The sequence below is a fragment of the Topomyia yanbarensis genome, chromosome 1 (genome assembly GCF_030247195.1).
Source record: "Topomyia yanbarensis strain Yona2022 chromosome 1, ASM3024719v1, whole genome shotgun sequence".
NCBI lineage: Eukaryota > Metazoa > Arthropoda > Insecta > Diptera > Culicidae > Topomyia > Topomyia yanbarensis.
Window position 1 is genome coordinate 86,472,389 of NC_080670.1, and position 18,628 is coordinate 86,491,016.

Below are 18,628 nucleotides of genomic sequence, written 5' to 3' on the forward strand. Positions count from 1 at the left end.
ATGGGGTGGTGGTCTGAGGGGTGATTTAAGGAGATTTTTAAAGGAGGGGAGTGAACAGTAGAGGGGGGGGGGGGGGTGTAACCCCTCTCGCCCCTGTTAAAATCCAGAAACCTTATGCGAGTCGAAAAAAAAATTTGGCCGGGATTAGGTTGACGTTTTTCAGAGTGATTGCATAACCTTTCTATATGAGAAAGGCAAAAATGTGCCAAAATCCAAAAAAGTGAATCGTCGTCAAATTTTTTTCGAGTTTGCATCAAATCTCTACGTTTCATTCACCTTGAACACATTTAGCATCAAAAATAAAAATTCTATTTTTAATTTTTCCTATAGTTTATATGAGAAATTTCTGTGTGGCCGCACTCTGAAACCCGTAATTCCGGAACCAGAATTCCGATCGATCCAAAATTCAATAGCAGCCGATGGGAAAGTTGCACCTTTCATTTGAGACTAAGTTTGGGCAAATCGATCCAGCCATCTCTGAGAAAAATGAGTGACATTATTTGACACATACACACATACATACACACACATACACATACACACACATACATACACACACACATACAGACATTTTCCGATCTTGACGAACTGAATCGAATGGGATATGACACTCGGCCCTCCGGGCCGGGATTAGGTTGACATTTTTCAGAGTGATTGCATAACCTTTCTATATGAGAAAGGCAAAAATGTGCCAAAATCCAAAAAAGTGAATCGTCGTCAAATTTTTTTCGAGTTTGCATCAAATCTCGACGTTTCATGCACCTTGAACACATTTAGCATCAAAAATGAAAATTCTATTTTTAATTTTTCCTATAGTTTTATGAGAAATTTCTGTGTGGCCGCACTCTGAAACCCGTAATTCCGGAACCAGAATTCCGTTCGATCCAAAATTCAATAGCAGCCGATGGGAAGGTTGCACCTTTCATTTGAGACTAAGTTTGGGCAAATCGGTCCAGCCATCTCTGAGAAAAATGATTGATATTATTCGACACATACGCACATACATACACACACATACACAAACGCATACACACACACATACATACACACACACACATACAGTCTTTTTCCGATCTCGACGAACTGAATCGAATGGGATATGACACTCGGCCCTCCGGGCCGGGATTAAGTTGACGTTTTTCAGAGTGATTGCATAACCTTTCTATATGAGAAAGGCAAAAAGGTGCGAAATCGGCAAAGTCCCAAAAAGTCGATTTTTATAAAAAAAAATTTTCGAGATAACATAAAATCTCAACGTTTCATGCATTTTAAAGATGTTTGGCATCAAAAATGCGAATTCGATTTCTGAAATTTCATGGGGTCCCCCCTTTGAAAAAAAAAATTGAGTTCCGGCTTATATGGGAATTTCATATGTGGCCGGACGATTTAGTCTATATTTCCGGACCCAAATAAGCGATCCGTACGAAATTTTATAGACATTATAGCTATCATTTGGGACCAAGTTTGTGAAAATCGGCCCAACCATTTCCGGGAAACTGATGTGAGTTCGTAAATTTTGAAAAATGGTCGCTTTTCCCGGACACTTCCGGAACCGTCTATGGTGGTCAATGTAGTCAACGAAAGTTTGGTTGGCCGTCGGTGACCTAGAACAGCAAATTTAAGTTGTTTGAGAGGCATTTTAGCGAAATTTTTACCTTTTTTGCTTTCATCGGAGCATCGGTTTGAATCACAATTTGCTATGTGATCGCACGCCACAACCTGTAACTCCGGAACCGGAAGTCGGATTGGGATGAAATTAAATAGCCATTTATACCTTTCATTTGAGGCCAAGCTTAGTCGAATCGGTCTAGCCATCTCCGAGAAACCGATGTGACTGTTATTCTGAATTTAGATACTTCCGCCGGGGCTTCCGGAACCGATGATGGTGGCCAATGTGGCCAAAAAGACTTTGAATGGATGTTAGTGACCTAATACTACAAATCGAAGCAGTTGTGGTCATATTTTGGAAAAAATTTCACCTTTATATATTCGTTGCAGAATTTATTAAAATCGACATTTTCTGCGTGTTCGTACTCATCAACCTGTAATTTCGGAACCGGAAATCGGATCCATTAGAAATTCAATAGCAGCCTATGGGAACGTTGCACCTTTCATTTGAGACTAATTTTGTCAAAATCGGTTCAGCCATCTCTGAGAAAAATGAGTGACATTTTAGGTCACATACACACACACATACGCACATACACACACATACATACAGCTGTGCAATGAAGGTTCCGCTAGCACATTCCGTAAAGACGGTCGGGAATCTATCATCGACGTAACATTCTGCAGTGCGTCGCTGATGGATGACATGAATTGGCGAGTTAGTGAGCAGTACACACATAGTGATCACCAAGCCATCCACTACACCATTGGTTGGCGAAATCGTACGGTGACGCAGAGAGTGAGGACTGTCGAGCGGAAGTGGAAAATAAAGGAATTCGACAAGGACCTTTTTGTGGAAGCACTTCGTGCTGACAGCGCCACTCCAATTCCGAGTGCCGATGAGCTGTCGGAAACAATAGCTAGGGCATGCGATATAACAATGCCGAGGAAAATGGAGCCGAGGAACTACCGGCGTCCGGCGTACTGGTGGAACGAAAGGCTAAGCATCCTCCGGGCTACTTGCTTAAAAGCCAGAAGACGCGTTCAGAGAGCAAGATCTAAGGCAGTCGGAGAAGAGTGTAAGGTAACATTCCGGGCGGCTAGGGCCGCTTTTGAGATAGTGCTAAGCAAGTTTTTTTGAGGTAGTGCTAAGCAAGTCCACCTGCTACAAGGAGCTGTGCAGAGAAGTAGACGCTAACCCCTGGGGCAATGCTTACCGTGTCGTTTTGGCCAGGATCAAGGGCCCAATGACGCCAGTCGAAATGTGCGGCGATAAACAGAAAATTATCGTGGAGGGCCTTTTCCCGAAGCACGACCCAACCGCATGGCCGCCTACACCGTACGCTGATGCAGATGGTGGAAATGCAGGTGACAATCGGGTTTCCAACGACGAGCTCCTTATAGTGGCAAAAGGGCTGAAAACGAAGAAAGCTCCCGAACCGGATGGTATCCCCAACGTGGCACTGAAGACTGCGATCCTGGCGTTTCGGACATGTTCAGGATAGTCCTACAGAAATGCCTGGACGATGGCTACTTCCCGGATAAATGGATGATCCAGAAGCTGGTGTTACTGCCAAAACCAGGGAAACCACCAGGAGATCCAGCATCGTATCGGCCTATATGCCTGCTGGATACTCTCGGTAAACTCCTGGAAAGAGTCATCCTCAACAGGCTGACGACCTACGCTGAAAGTTAGAACGGACTATCGCAGAGACAGTTTGGGTTCCGGAAAGGAATATCGACGGTGGACGCCATCCGCATCGTCATCGCGAACGCGGAGAAAGCATTGAAGCAAAAGATAAGGGGTAATCGCTACTGCGCCGTGGTAACGATAGACGTGAAGAACGCGTTCAACAGTGCTAGCTGGGGAGCCATCGCCGTAGCGCTGCATAGAATGCGGGTTCCGGCCTATCTGTGCAAGGTTCTGAAAAGTTACTTTCAGAACCGAGTACTAGTCTACGAAACGAACACGGGGCAGAGGTTGATTAGGGTAACGGCGGGAGTACCTCAGGGCTCCATACTCAACCCAACGCTCTGGAATATTATGTACAACGGAGTGTTAACACTGGAACTGCCCAGGGGAGTGGAGATCGTCGGCTTTGCAGATGATGTTGTCCTGACGATAACGGGCGAGACCCTTGAGGGGGTGGAGATGCTGACGACAGAGACAATAGGCATCGTGGAAACCTGGATGGTTAACGTCAGGCTGCAGCTGGCTCACCACAAGACTGAGGTAGTGCTGGTTAGCAATCGTAAGCAAATCCAGCGTCTCGAGATCAGCGTCGGGGGACAATCCATTCCATCGATGCGCGCGCTGAAGCACCTGGGTGTGATGGTTGACGATCAGTTGAATTACAACTGCCATGTCGACTCTGTATGTGAGAAGGCTGTGAGGACAACTAGCGCATTGGTAAGGATCATGCCGAATCACGGAGGGGCAAGAGGCAGCACGGACGTCTCCTGGCGAATGTCTCATCCTCAATCCTGAGATATGGCGTACCGGCTTGGGCTGCTGCGCTGAACTCAAAGCGGAACCGGACAAAGTTGACAAGCACTTTTTGCCTATTGGCTGTTCGTGTCGCAAGTGCGTACAGAACGATATCGTCGGAGGCGGTATGCGTAATTGCCGGGATGATTCCCATCTGCATCACTCTGGCTGAGGACGTAGAATGCTACCAGCGAAGAAATGAACGCAATGCAAGGAGACTGGTTCGAGCGGACTCGTTGGCTAAGCGGCAGCAAGAGTGGGATTACGCGGAGAAAGGAAGGTGGACCCACCGACTCATCCCAAATGTGTCTACTTGGGTACATAGGAAGCATGGAGAGGTGAACTTCCATCTGACGCAGTTTTTGTCCGGGCATGGATGCTTCCGGAAATACCTACATCGGTTTGGACACGCTTCGTCACCCCTTTGCCCGGAGTGTGTGAACGTGCAAGAGACACCGGAACACGTGGTCTTCGAATGCCCCAGATTCGAAGAAGTCCGAAGGGGTATGCCTGGGGTGGCATTACGCATCTCGATTCGATCAAAATTCTATCGACTCGACCTTGTTTCGCATTATGTATTTCGAACAGAGCTCGAAAGTAAATTTTCGTTCGAGTTACCTCGAAGAAGTACTTGATTATCGAGAAATGTTGGCATTATGGAACCATAACAATCGAACTCGAAAGCGACTCGAGTCGAACGTATTTGCTCGATAGTTTTATTGCTGTCGACTGTTGTTCGAGATTATGATTTGTGTTTTTATTTCGGAATACTTAGAGGATATAAAATTACCAAAAGGTGTAAAAAGCTCCCACGTACTTTGAGTTTCTTTATGTTATATTTTTTTACCATCAAGAACATACTTTTTTGGAAAAAGTAATACTAAATATTGATAATAAATTATCTTACATCAAGTAATAATAAAAAGTGTTGGAACAAAGTGAAGACACCTTGAGTTGTCTAATCGCTATTTAATAGATGTATAGAATCACAATCATTCTTGATCTCAAAGTGGTGATTTAAACAATTTTATATTCTAATTGATTCTGCCTAAGCTCGACCCTCATTAACAGAAGACAAAGATTAAGCCCGTACGATATTAAGCCTGTTCTAATGACCCTGCCACTTCTAGTTTTCCGATCTGTTTACTTCACATCCTCTCTCTCACTTGAGTACTATGGCTCTAAGTTTCATAACTTTCCCTACCCAGTAATCTCTAGCTCATTGAATGTCGTTAAAATGTAAAAAACTAATTGATGCATTTGTTCCCGACTATACCTCAATTGTTTTCAATATCACAATATAGCCTTGAATTCAATGCCATAATGTACGTTTTATACACCAACAGAATTCGTTGTTATATCGTCATTTGTATTAAATGCATGAAAATACATATTATCTTATATAGCAAAGAAAATTGAATCAAATTGAATTACTAACAAATTTGAATGCATCAACCGATTGAAAATTATGCCATCTACAATTTCTGAAAAAAAACTTCATTTTGATTGTGTTTTCCCTATCTCTAACTGTGTGCTAGAACAGAATAATTAACTAACAAGTACACGAACAACCCCGCAAACACGAAAACGCATTTTTGTCTTGACTATTTCAACTAAAAATGGCTATTTTAACGAACTAGCTTTTAAATTTTTGCGTCATCAATTGCTGAAAAAAATTATTACTTTTGGAAGCTATCAGTTTCCTCAAAAAAAAACCGGAAAACCGAAATTTCAATGCAATGCTCGCAATGATTATTTTCCAAAAGGTTTGAGAAAAACGGTTTCGAAGTTGTGTTGTTTTAAACAATTATTTAGATATTAAATATGGTCTTTAATCTAAGAATAATTGTGAATAACTCATTCTGCAGATAATACATTCCATCATGCGCCTGAGGTCCGAATAAGACACACTACCAGCTAGGCATTTTGATGTTTCGGTGCATCAACTTAAACAGCGAGATATATTGAAATTTTGTGGTAAGAAGTTTAAGAATACAGTTATATCAAACTAAAATAATGTGAACAAATTATGAACATGCTTGGGTCAATTTATTTACCACTATCACTATTTATATTCTGTGAATTTGACGCTCATCGGAAAAAATCAAAACAAACTGCAATTTTGTTTACACTGAAAAAAATTCTTAGGTGGAATTAAAATTATCATATGATATGAACAAAATCATTACACGTTTTCTGCAACGAAGCATTTTCGTGCATTGTAAATAGTTTGTTTCGTCTAATGGCATCTTGATGAACGAAAAGTTGAGTAGTTTTACATATTTAATGTACGGGTTATGGTAGTGGGCGTAGCGTAGTTGGTAAATCGATTGCCTTGTACGCAGCGCACCTGGGTTCGAGTCCCGACCCCGCACATAGGGTTAGAAATTTTTCATAAGAGACTTTCCTAACCCGAAGAGGCGAATGACCATAAGGTTAAAACCTCTATAATCGAAATAAAAAAAAATGTACGGGTTATTCCATGTCAAATTTACAACCACAATTTTAATTCCTACCAAAAAATTTTCTTGCATTCTTAGCACAAAATAATTGACATCTATTTTTTGTTTTGGCTGAATACGATAGATTTTTTTCAAGTTATGAGTTTTTGAATTTTATGAATTGGACCATTTTTCAACCACTGATAACTCGGAAACTCTTAGTTGTACGAAAAATTTATTAATAATAAAAAGTGCGTTTTCGAATGAATTCACCAATAAAAATCTGATATAGTTTTTTTATTATTTATGTTATGAATTCTGCAAATGATAGAAACATATCGAAAAAACAAGCTTGGACTAATAAGTTTTTTATTCAATGAAAATATTTATAATTATATTAAGAACCTTATTACTTTACGAGATATTTCAATTAAAGCTGGCCCATAACATGGCGTTTAATGTAAAATTGCCCTTTTTAACGTTATATTTGTAATTTCTCGCAAAACATTTTGAGATCCACTGAAAAAATTTTACACAATATTTCTAACATGATTTTTATTATTTGCAGAAAAAATAAGCAAAAAATTTGATCCAACATTTAAAAAAAATCTCAATTTTTCCGACAACCTCATGCGAAACTGCAACTTTTTATATTTAATATTTTTCCATGCATCAAATACTTTACGAGCTATCAGCGATTGAAAAATGTTCAATTTTTCTAACTTCAAAAGTTGAAAGCTCATACCTTGAAGTAAATATTATATTCAGCCATAACAAAAATACCTGTCAAATATTTTTAGCTGAAGAATGCAAGAAAGAAATTTGGAATGAACTAAAATTTTATTTGTAAATCTGACGTTTATCAATTTTTTTATATAGTATAAATATTTTTGGAAAGGGTAAATTTATTTTTCGTATATAAAAGGAAAAAATCGTATTTCCGTATTACATCGGATCTTTTTAGATCTATGTTTGACAACATCTATTTTATCCAAATATATTTCGATAACAAGCAACCAAAAACTAAAATTAAAACAATTCCTATATTTTACCAAAGTTGGTTTCATGAAACTTATTCGTAGCAGAATTAAAAATACTTTTTCTCAGTGTATACTCTTATTTGACAGTTTGCGCTCGAACAGGCAGTCGAAATCTAGTACCACAATCTAACAAGCTGAACGCTTGGTCGAATGTTACGTAATGCCGCAAATTAGTCGAAACGACTTCAAAACGTTTCGAATCGAGTCACTCGAATCGAGATGCGGAATGCCACCCCTGATATAACAGTGGATAATATCGTCGAAGAGATGTGCCGCAACGAGCATATCTGGTACGCTGTCAACAGAGTTGTTACAAGTATACTCTCCGAGCTGCAAAGGAAGTGGCGAAGGGACCAACAAAGTAACGACATTGGTTAGAACGCCGCAGTGGAACCACAAATAGGGTTTCGGGAGAAATTCCGCCGCCAGGAAACTCACCGACGGTGTAGACTGGGTCCACCGCCGGGGACCAGTTGAGTAGTACGCGATGTAGCACCGGGCTCGGGTCGTCGGGGCGCCAGCGAACCGGACGTCAGGCTCCACCGGAATCGCCGGACCGACCTCGACACTCTACCGGGTAGCTCGTGAGTAGGCTAGATCCACCGTCGGGGATTAGACCGAGTAGACCGCGTCGAATAGCCAGAAGTGGGTCGTTGGGGCGCCAGTGAACCGCTGGATGGACTTCAGCATCTGCTGGCTGGCCGTTGAGTAGGCTAGGTCCACCGCCGGGGACTAGACCGAGTAGACGAGGCGGGGAGCTTAATGGCTCACAGAAACGTACATCGGTATCGGGAGCGGTCTGCCATATTCACGATAGGGCTGATTCGGCGCCGTGGACTACCCGACAGAATCGTGACGAAAAGGGGAGCTAATTGGCTCACGAAACAAACACCGGTAACGAAAGAAATTCCGTTGTCGGGGAACTCTCAATCGGAGCAGGATAAGCGGTAAAGCTTGAAGATTTTAGTAGAGCTAAATGGCTCAAGAAAGCGGGTATCGGTGTCGGGGGAAATTCCTCCGTCGGGGAACCATAGGTCGGAGTAGGATGAGTTCACCGTTGAGCACTATCCAAGCGGATCGTGATGAGACCGGGAGCTTTTTTTTATCTTAAATACGTTTATTTAGGCCCAAATGCTTTAGCTTAACGAGGCCGATAATTCATTTTTTTTTAATTACATGTCACATGTTAGTGGGGGAAAGGAAAGCCGTATTTAGGGGCGGCTTGCTCCCCTCTTATGTAAGTAAAGGAAAAAGGTAGGAAGTGGGCTACATATTGTGTAATTGACATCGTCGTTTGCTGATTGATCATTGTGGCGGATATGCACACTTTGTTGTAGTGTTGTAGTTTCCAGCCTGTAATCGCAGGGGCGAGGCGAGGGTCGATATCTCGGATAATTATTGGCACTCTGATACTGTCATGATGTTCTCTATATCATCTGCATGTGAGGTATGTCATGATGTTCTGGGTAGACGGTTATCAAGAAGGGTATGCACCGAAGACTCGTGAAGCAATGCCATATTGTAGATACAGGGATAGGTTGGTGAGATTCTACTGTGAATGAGAGAGGGGAAAATGTATTAAACTTGGACATCAATGGTTTTCAAAAAGATATAGATAAGAAAAATACAGGGGTGGTCACGGCTTGCCAGGACGCCCCGGACTGGCACATAGGGTGATCTACCTCGGGCCCGAAGGGAATCTATTAGTTGGGACCTGGCAACACAGTACTCTGCGCACAGCCAAACAACATGCTCGATGTCGTGGTAGCCGTTCTCACAAACACAATGATTACTTTCAGCAAGCCCTATACGACGGAGATGCGCGTCAAACGAGTAATGGTTGGACATGATCCTTGACATCGTACGAATAAAGTCCCGGTTCACATCCAACCCCTTAAACCAAGCATTCGTTGATACCTTCGGGATAATGGAATGTAGCCACCGTCCCAGATGCCCATTGCTCCATGAGGTTTGCCAACTATCGAGCGTCCTCTGACGAGAGATACTGAAAAATTCGTTGAAGCAAATTGGTCTTTCGTATGTGTCGCCTTCTAATGCGCCCACCTTGGCTAAAGAGTCCGTCTTCTCATTGCCCGCAATAGAACAATGTGACGGGACCCAAACCAAGGTAATCTGGTAAGATTTTTCAGATAAAGCACTCAGATATTCCCGTATTTTCCCCAGGAAATACGGTGAGTGCTTTCCAGGCTTCGCCGCACGGATGGCCTCAATGGAGCTGAGACTATCCGAAACGATGAAATAATGGTCTGAGGGCAGGGTGTCAATGATCCCGAGAGTATACTGAATGGCAGCTAATTCTGCGACGTAAATTGAAGCAGGATCATTGAGTTTGAATGAGGCAGCAAGATTTTCGTTGAAGATACCGAAGCCTGTGGACCCGTTGAGAATTGATCCGTCAGTGTAGAACATTTTGGCGCAGTCGACTTGATGGTATTTGTTATAGAAAATATTTGGGACCACTTGTGGGCGAATATGATCCGGAATTCCACAAATCTATTCCTTCATGGATGTATCGAAAAATACAGTGTGATCAGAAGTATCTAAGAGATGAGCACGGTTGACGTTATACGTAGATGAATTGATGTTCTGTGCCATGTAATCGAAGTACAAGGACATGAATCGGGTCTGAGAATTAAGCTCGACAAGCCTTTCGCAATTTGCAATCACCAATGGGTTCAGAATATCGCATCGAATGAGTAATCGATATGAGAGGTCCCAAAATCGATTTTTCAGAGAAAGAACGCCCGCCAGCACTTCGAGACTCATCGTATGGGTCGAGTGCATGCAACCCAAGGCAATACGCAAGCAACGATACTGGATTCGCTCCAGTTTGATGAAATGTATGTTCGCAGCGGAGCGAAAGCAGAAACATCCGTACTCCAACACTGATAATATCGTTGTTTGGTACAGCCTGATTAGGTCTCCTGGATGGGCACCCCACCATGTTCCAGTTATTGTACGGAAAAAGTTGATCTTTTGTTGGCACTTCTGTTTCAGATACCTAATGTGACATCCCCAGGTACCTTTAGAGTCGAACCATACCCCGAGATATTTGAATGTTGAAGCCTGAGCAATAGTTTGATCCATTAATTGAAGCTGTAGTTGCGCTGGTTCACGCTTTCTAGAAAATACGACTAGCTCAGTTTTCTCCGTGGAGAACTCGATACCCAGCTGGAGAGCCCAAGCAGACAAATTGTCCAAGGTATCTTGCAGTGGTCCTTGCAAGTCGACGGCTTTAGGACCTGTAATAGAGACCACACCGTCATCTGCAAACTGCCTTAGCGTGCAGGAATTGACAAGACATTCGTCAATGTCATTCGCGTAAAAATTGTAGAGGAGAGGGCTTAGACATGAGCCCTGGGGAAGGCCCATGTAGCTAAATCGTGATGTCGATAAATCGCCATGCGAGAAATGCATTTGTTTTTCAGACAACAGGTTTAGCAAAAAGTTATTTAAAATTGGCGAAAGACCATGCTGGTGCAACTTCTCATAAAGAATGTTGATCGAAATTGAATCGAAAGCCCCCTTAATATCCAAGAATACTGATGCCATCTGCTCTTTGTTAGCATATGCCATTTGAATTTCTGTTGAGAGCAACGCAAGGCAATCGTTCGTCCCTTTGCCTTTGCGGAAGCCAAATTGTGTATCTGACAGTAAGCCATTTGTTTCGACCCAATTATCGAGGCGAAACAAGATCATTTTTTCGAATAACTTCCGGATACAGGACAGCATTGCAATCGGACGATACGAATTGTGGTCGGAGGCTGGTTTTCCTGGTTTTTGGATGGCGATGACCCTCACCAGTCTCCAGTCATGTGGGACAATGTTACCCTCAAGAAATTCAACAAGCGTCTTTTGGCAGAGTCTGGCAGATTCTTCAACAAGTTGAATTTGATTCTATCTGGCCCCGGGGCTTTATTGTTACATGATAAGAGAGCAAGTGAGAACTCCACCATCGTAAACGGTGTTTCGTTCGCGGTATTGTAAGGCGACGCGGCGCGGTAGATTTTCTGTGCCGGGGCGGAATCCGGACAAACTTTCTTGGCGAAATCGAATATCCAACGGTTTGAATATTCCACGCTCTCGTTAGTACTGTTTCGGTTTCGCATACGTCGGGCCGTGCCCCAAAGAGTGCTCATCGATGTTTCTCTTGTTAACCCGTCGACAAACCGGCGCCAGTAACTGCGTTTCTTAGCTTTCATTAAATTTTTCATTCGCTTTTCTAATATCGCGTACACTCGATAACTAGCAACTAACCCGTCGTTCCGGAAGGTTTTATACGCGGCAGCTTTCTCCGCGTACACGTTTGAGCACACTTTGTCCCACCACGGGTTGGGAGAACGTTTTTGGGTGTTCACGTCGGGTACTCGTTTCGTCTGAGTTTGAATCGCGCTATCGAGAATTGAGTTGGACAAAAACTTATATTCTTCCTCCGGGGGAAGTACCTGTGTTGAATCGATAGTTTGGGATATCGCAGCAGCGTAGCTCTTCCAATCAATGTTTCGTGTGAGGTCATAGGGAACATTGATTGGTGCCGATGGTCTTGAACCAGTGGTGATTGCAATTACAATTGGTAAGTGGTCACTACCGTGGGGATCAGATATTACCTTCCACTTGCAATCTAACCGTAGTGATGTCGAGCATAAAGATATGTCCAGTGCACTTGCTTGCGCAGGTGGTCTAGGGATCCGTGTCATTTCCCCTGTGTTCAGAATTGTCATATTGAAGTTGTCACAAAGGCCTTGAATTGTCGAAGATCGATTATCGTCGTATAGACAGCCCCACCCCGTACCGTGAGAGTTAAAGTCTCCAAGAAGCAGGAGGGGCGAGGGAAGGTGTTCAATCACGTTGGAGAATCTTCGATATCCCATCATGGCCCTAGGAGGAATGTAAATAGAAGCAATGCAAAGATCTTTGCCTTTGATTGTTGTTTGACAAGCGACAACTTCAATGCCTGGCGTCGAAGGGAGGTTGATTCGATTGAAGGAGTAGCACTTTTTGATCCCTAAAAGTACCCCCCCCCCCACATATGAGTCTTCTCGATCTAAGCGGATAATGTTAAAATCGTGGAAGTTGAGGTTTATATTAGAAGTTAGCCATGTTTCACATAGGGAAAATGCATCACAATGATTGTAATTTAGCAAGTGTTTTAATGAATCGATTTTGGGGATAATACTTCTGCAGTTCCACTGTAAAACAGTGATCAGATCCCTGATTCCGTCTAATAAGTTAGCCATCGAAGGATACGATCGCTGTAAGGAGGGGCCATTGTTCAGTCAACTGTTTTAAAAATGTTCTTACTGTTGGTAGAATAGCAACCAGCAAGCTTTTCATTGGATCGGTAATGTTGAAAGCTGTGAATATCCAGTCCACAATGTCAGAAAATTTAAGGAATCCCGTTTTAGGGTGAGTTTCTGACTGTAAAATTGGAGCACTTGGGATTTTTGGTGCCCCGGGGAGTGCTGGGAACTCCTGGTTGTATCTCAATTTCCTAAAACCAGGAGGTATTATCTTCGGATTTGTACCAGCACTTCCAGTTGATGAATTATTTTTATTTTGTACCCTTGTTTGGGACAACCTAGGACCCTTACGAGGAAGTTCAGGTGAGTTTTGATTAGGTCTTTTCCTAGAGTTTCCAATCGGAGCCAAAGAATGCCCCTCGCAAGGGTCGTTAGAGGCGTTATCGTCAGTTGGCAAGAGAGCGAATGGGTTTTCGGAGATAAGTGAAACAGCTCTTTTAAGCATTTCTGCGTAAGAGCGTCTGGAGCGATCTTTGGCGGATCGCTTCAGTTTATCCGCGCGAAGTTTGTACGTTGGGCATGTCAAAAGTGCATGCGGATTCTCCCCACAGTAAACACACTTCTCAGCGGGCCTACTGCAAGTATCATCCGCATGGCGTTCCCCACATTTACCGCACCGTTGCTTGTTGCTACAGTAGGTGGCCGTGTGACCTAGCTGCTTGCAATTGGAACAATTCATGACCCGCGGTACAAACAGGCGTACAGGTAGACGAGCTCCTCCCACTTCAACGTAGCTCGGAAGTGCAGATCCGGCGAAGGTTACGCGAAACGAGTCTGATGGATAGTAATTACCATCTTCGATGGACTTTGAGTGCAATTGCTTGCACTCCAAAATCTTAACTGATTGAAGGTTAGGGTCCTTAAAGCGGCCAGCCCCATCATTCATCAGATCATCGACAGTTAGACCCGCATCACTTACCACACCGTCGATCTCCACATCACGAGAAGGGATGTAGACGCGATACTCCAGCGTAAAGAGGCTATTGCTAACGATATCATTGGCCTGTTTCAAGTCAGTAACGACTACGCGCAGTTTATCTGACTGAACCTTTTTAACCTCGGTTACGGCCGAGTAACGTTTTGTCAGCTCCCGTGCAACAGTTATGCTGTTTAACGGTTTATTTTTGGGCCGAAAGTATACCACCCAAGGACCAGCGGATCCATCCTGGTAAACCTTGACTCGGGGGGGGGCAGTGAGACATCGGGGGAAGTGGATCGACCATAACATTATCTGTCTCAGTATCAGATATATGTTCTTCTTCCCCATAATATTCGTCTTCGGAGGGTGATCCTTCTGTTTGTTCCATTTTGTTGCGGGAGCAACACGCTCGACCGCACTGTTTAACTTAAATCAAAATAAAAAATCAAAAGCAATAAAAAGAAAAAAAAATCGATAGAAAAGTAAAAAACAAAACACTTCACCAGTTGGTTCCTGACGAGCTGGTAGGTGAATTGATCCTTCGTTTGTTTTATCCGTCACCCGCGTGACCTTCACACAATAGAGCTGATATAGCTCGTCTAAACAAAGCCGTCTTTCAGGCAAGAAAACTGTTTAGTAACTTCACTGCACCGATATCGCAGGTAATAATTATCACTCGCGGGACTGTTTATTACTAATGCTTTACTGCAGCCTCTGCCACAGCAAGCACCTTCGTACTACCGAAAAAACTAAACCACACCGGAGAGAACAAAAAGCACTTGTTTCCCGGTACAAAGTTGGGTTACGAATGAGACCAGGAGCTGAATGACTCACGAAAACATGAGCTGAATTGCTCAGGGAATCAGCACCCAAACGGCTCACAACAGGGACGAGAAATAAACGGCGACGTAATGGATGGAGACAAGAAGCAGGAGAGGAACCGAGAGTTAAATCAAAGCTCATAGGTCGTGTCACTCCATGAACCAAGCGAGGCTCCGAGATAGAGCAGCAGAAAGAGGTGCGACGAAAGCGCAACGAACCCCCCACGAAGTAATACGATGACGTAGTTCCGTGGGGAAGAACGGCGTAAAAAGTAAGGAATGTTTTAGTGGTTAGGCACGAACGTGAGTCGTGAGTCCCACACAGTGCCAATACACTACAGGACAGGCTTTTGAAGCTTTTTTAACCTTACTATAAAAAAACACACATACATACATACACAGCAGACATTAAATCATAGATAGACATAGATCTTTCATTAGGGCTTAAATCGCAAATGTAAACAAACTGCGTTTTCGCTATTATGACATTATGCGACAAAAATACTACAAGATTGAGGTGAAAATTAGTTAAAATGGTTTTTAGTTCGATTTATAATTAAAGAAAACAAAACGGCGAAACATGCATTTTCTTCGAGATTTCGACTTAGGCCCTTCTTCTCATATGGAATATAAAGGCTAAACTTACATTTTTTGACAGAACCGGGCGTACGGTTATTATTCACAAAATTCTTTAAACGGCGGTTCTATTATATAAATGATAAGCAATATCTACTAGGATCATGTCTACTCGATACTTGTTGCACATAAACATTCGAATATTTCGATATTTTCATGAAATTCGAAGAAAAGATGCACGCGCCCTATCATTTACATTGGGTTTCTATGCGCCCATTTGCTGAGCCCTATTAAAAAGTATACTGTCAAGCTCGCCCATTTACCCAGCCCTACCCAGCAAGACAGAGTCAGTTTAGCCCTTTTACCGCGCCCTTCTGAAAATTATGTACACCGTTTAGCCCTTCCGCAAATGGTGGTTGCTGAAGGGCGAAATCACGACTGGGATGCAAATTGGGCGTAAGCATTTTTTTAGTTTCTACCCACTAAAAGCACATAGGAATTAAATTCTTTGTTATATTGTCATAAGGTTTAACCAAAGATGCTTCCGGAAAAACATGGTCATAAAGTAATTTATACCTACAATAAAAACTACATTTAGAAAAGCATCGCCGTATATTGAAACTGATTTTTCTCCATTTGAGTACATTGCGACTTTGGCCCTATTGAAAGATCTGTGTCGATTTGCCGAACTCGACGAACTGAATCAGATGGTATATGTCACTCGGCCCTCCGGGCCTCCGTTAAAAAGTCGGTTTTCAGAGCAATTGCAATACCTTTCTATTGAGAAAGGCAAAACAGTAACTGCGCAGTGCGATTAGAATCCAGTTTTTAATGCCACAAGCAATATTTTGGAGTTTTTGGATGGTAAGTAATATATTCAGTCTTATTCTGCATTACGAAGGATCGCTTTTTCGAACGAATGTGATTTGCATTCTCAATAACGACAGTAAAATCAAACGCGAGCCTGTTTCGATCGAACCATATTCGTACGAAAATGCGATCCGTCGTAATGCAGAATAAGGCTGATTATGTAAAATTTAAATTATTGACCTGTTTTTTCTTTATTACAGAAAGACGAGGTGCTAGCAGAACTGAAGCTAAAGAGACATTCAACTTCTCAAGTGGGCAAACTAATACAGCAAATTGTCTTCAGCAGCGGAAAAATAAACTTTACTCCTTAAATTTGTTGTAAGTAGGTTAAGTTGTATTTTATAATAAAATAAAGTGAAAGATCTAATTAAATAAAAATATGTAGTGTACTTACATCTTTATTTAAATTCTTGCCATATGGAAATTAACATTTACACACATGTCTTGTGAAGCCAGTTGCTGCAAAATTAAGTTTTAAACACCTGAGTTCAATGTGTGGATTATTTGCAGTGTAGAATAAACGGCGAAATCAATAGCTTTACAGAAATGCACTACATTTTTTCACGCGAATTTGTTTGAATATAATTTGAAACACCACATGAGAAGCATTTTAATGGGTTTCCATTTGTTTTATTTTCTAACATGAAAGTGATATTTAGTTGCATATACTTTTATCGTGTGCATTATTTTTAGAGTAGAAGCAGTTTAGCTTCAAAGAATCGTACCATTTCATGTGCTACTGTGGTTTAAATTTTACGTTGAATTCATAATTCAATTTCCTCGGTGTCATATATTGATCCAAGATATCCTCAGTCACCTCCTTTCGCTTTGCCTGGTGGTTTGCTACAATCGGTTGTAGTGTTTCTATGGCAATTTTTTTTATCTCGCCACTTAGCAACTCACCCTTGTTATATGCAATTCTGATAGATTCAAGCTTCTCATCGTCATAGAGGAAGAACCGTAGTAGCTGATAACTAACATCAGTATCAGTATTGCCACCGTGTTTGCGATGCTCTTCCTGTGTTGGTCGTCCTCCGGAAAACGCATGTTTATTTATCTTGTTTTTTATTTGTTTTGGTGTATCAGTCAGAAACACAGCCGAATTGACGTCACTTGCAGACATTTTTGTCTTTGGTCCTTGCAGAGCCGGAAAGAAGCAAGAATGTATGAGCGCAGGTTTTATAAACCCCAATCGCGGAGAAACATCTCTAGTCATACGAAAATATGGATCCTGATCGATCGCACAAGGAATTAATACTGGTACTTTATCATCACCGAAAATAAACGGGAAAGTTGTGGAAAATGCTGGCGCAGCCTGTGTTGCCGGAAAACCGATCTTTCCTATCACATCAGAATCATTAAAGCCAAAAATTCCTTTCACCTGGTTGAAGGTTACGCACTTTTGAATGCGTATTACATTTTGGTAAAATGCAGAACAACGTCCCATATAATCTAGGTTTGCAAAGATAAACGTCTTGTTTACGTCGAACCCTATTGCGATAATATCCTTGGCATTTTCACGCGCCATTTTCATCGACTGTTCCACGGTCAAATCTTTCCATAACGTCTTTTCATCATCTGTCATCTGGATTACCAGTGGAACATCAAATGTCTCCTGAAGCCATCTAGAAATTGATACAAGTATCCCAATAAATATTGCGTGGACTATGGTTAATTGAAATTTCATACTTTGTAACAATAAAAGGCACAAGATGACCCACATGCATCGATTCGGATGATGGGCCTCGACCGGTGTACAAATAAAAATTGTTACCAGTCTCAATCATACTCAACAGTGTGTGTAAATCACGATGGGAGAAAAATATACCTCTTCTGATCATTGGATGAACCGGTTTTCCTGATATACTCTCCATCCGCTCAATCAATTTTTTGTCAATATACGAGCAACCAAATCGTTCTGTAAAATGATCCAGAAAACTTAAGACCGTTTTAAAACAATTTCAAGTCATACTCACTGATCAATTTATCATAATCCACACCACTTTCAGATTTACTAGTAACCGTCCAGGGATCAACGATGTCATCGTCAGTATACTTACTTGAATCAAGATTGATATCTACTGGCAATGCTTCGCACATACCTAAAACTTTAGTTTACTGGAAAATAAATAAATGGTACTTTTCACCACGCGCTACAAAACCTTCAAAACCAAGAGGGTGAATGTTTTGACGTTTCTTTGAAAAATGAATGAAGCCAACATACACCGAGACAAAATGACTATTGAATTCCATAAGAATCGCTTATGATTTTGCGCCACAAGTATCCCATATGAAAATCATAAGTTTGACTTATGACTCGGAGGAGAAAATGGCCATCGAGTCACTTAGGGTTTTCATAAGTAATGCTAATGAAATTTTTAAGCCGTTCTTGTACCTTTCATAGGAATGTGCTTATAGAAATCATCAAATTAGTTCGAGAAAATATTAATTCAGCATCACGTTTTTTTTCATTTTATGGCATATCTTTATTATTTAATTGAATTAATTTTACATGAATAAAAAGTGCTTAACCTAAATTTGATG

The 18,628-nt window shown here is 41.9% G+C and overlaps 1 protein-coding gene across 4 annotated transcripts in view; it reads right to left on the bottom strand.

Moving 5' to 3' along the window:
- LOC131678033 (tryptophan--tRNA ligase, cytoplasmic) overlaps nt 1-18,286 on the bottom strand; it is a 205,320-nt gene extending 187,034 nt beyond the window's left edge. For 3 of the 4 annotated variants that reach the window (XR_009303555.1, XR_009303554.1, XR_009303553.1), the window contains exons 1-3: nt 18,061-18,286; nt 17,774-18,002; nt 16,479-17,709 (exon numbers count right to left, since the gene is read on the bottom strand). Coding sequence is in view for 1 of the 4 variants with exons in the window: in XM_058958171.1 (XP_058814154.1) it covers nt 16,821-17,709; nt 17,774-18,002; nt 18,061-18,184 (1,242 nt within the window). In the remaining 3 variants the exon portion in view is untranslated. Of the gene's footprint in view, nt 1-16,466; nt 17,710-17,773; nt 18,003-18,060 lie in introns of those variants that run through there. The other variant, XM_058958171.1, reaches the window with a different exon arrangement.
- Nucleotides 18,287-18,628: the final 342 nt, after the last annotated feature.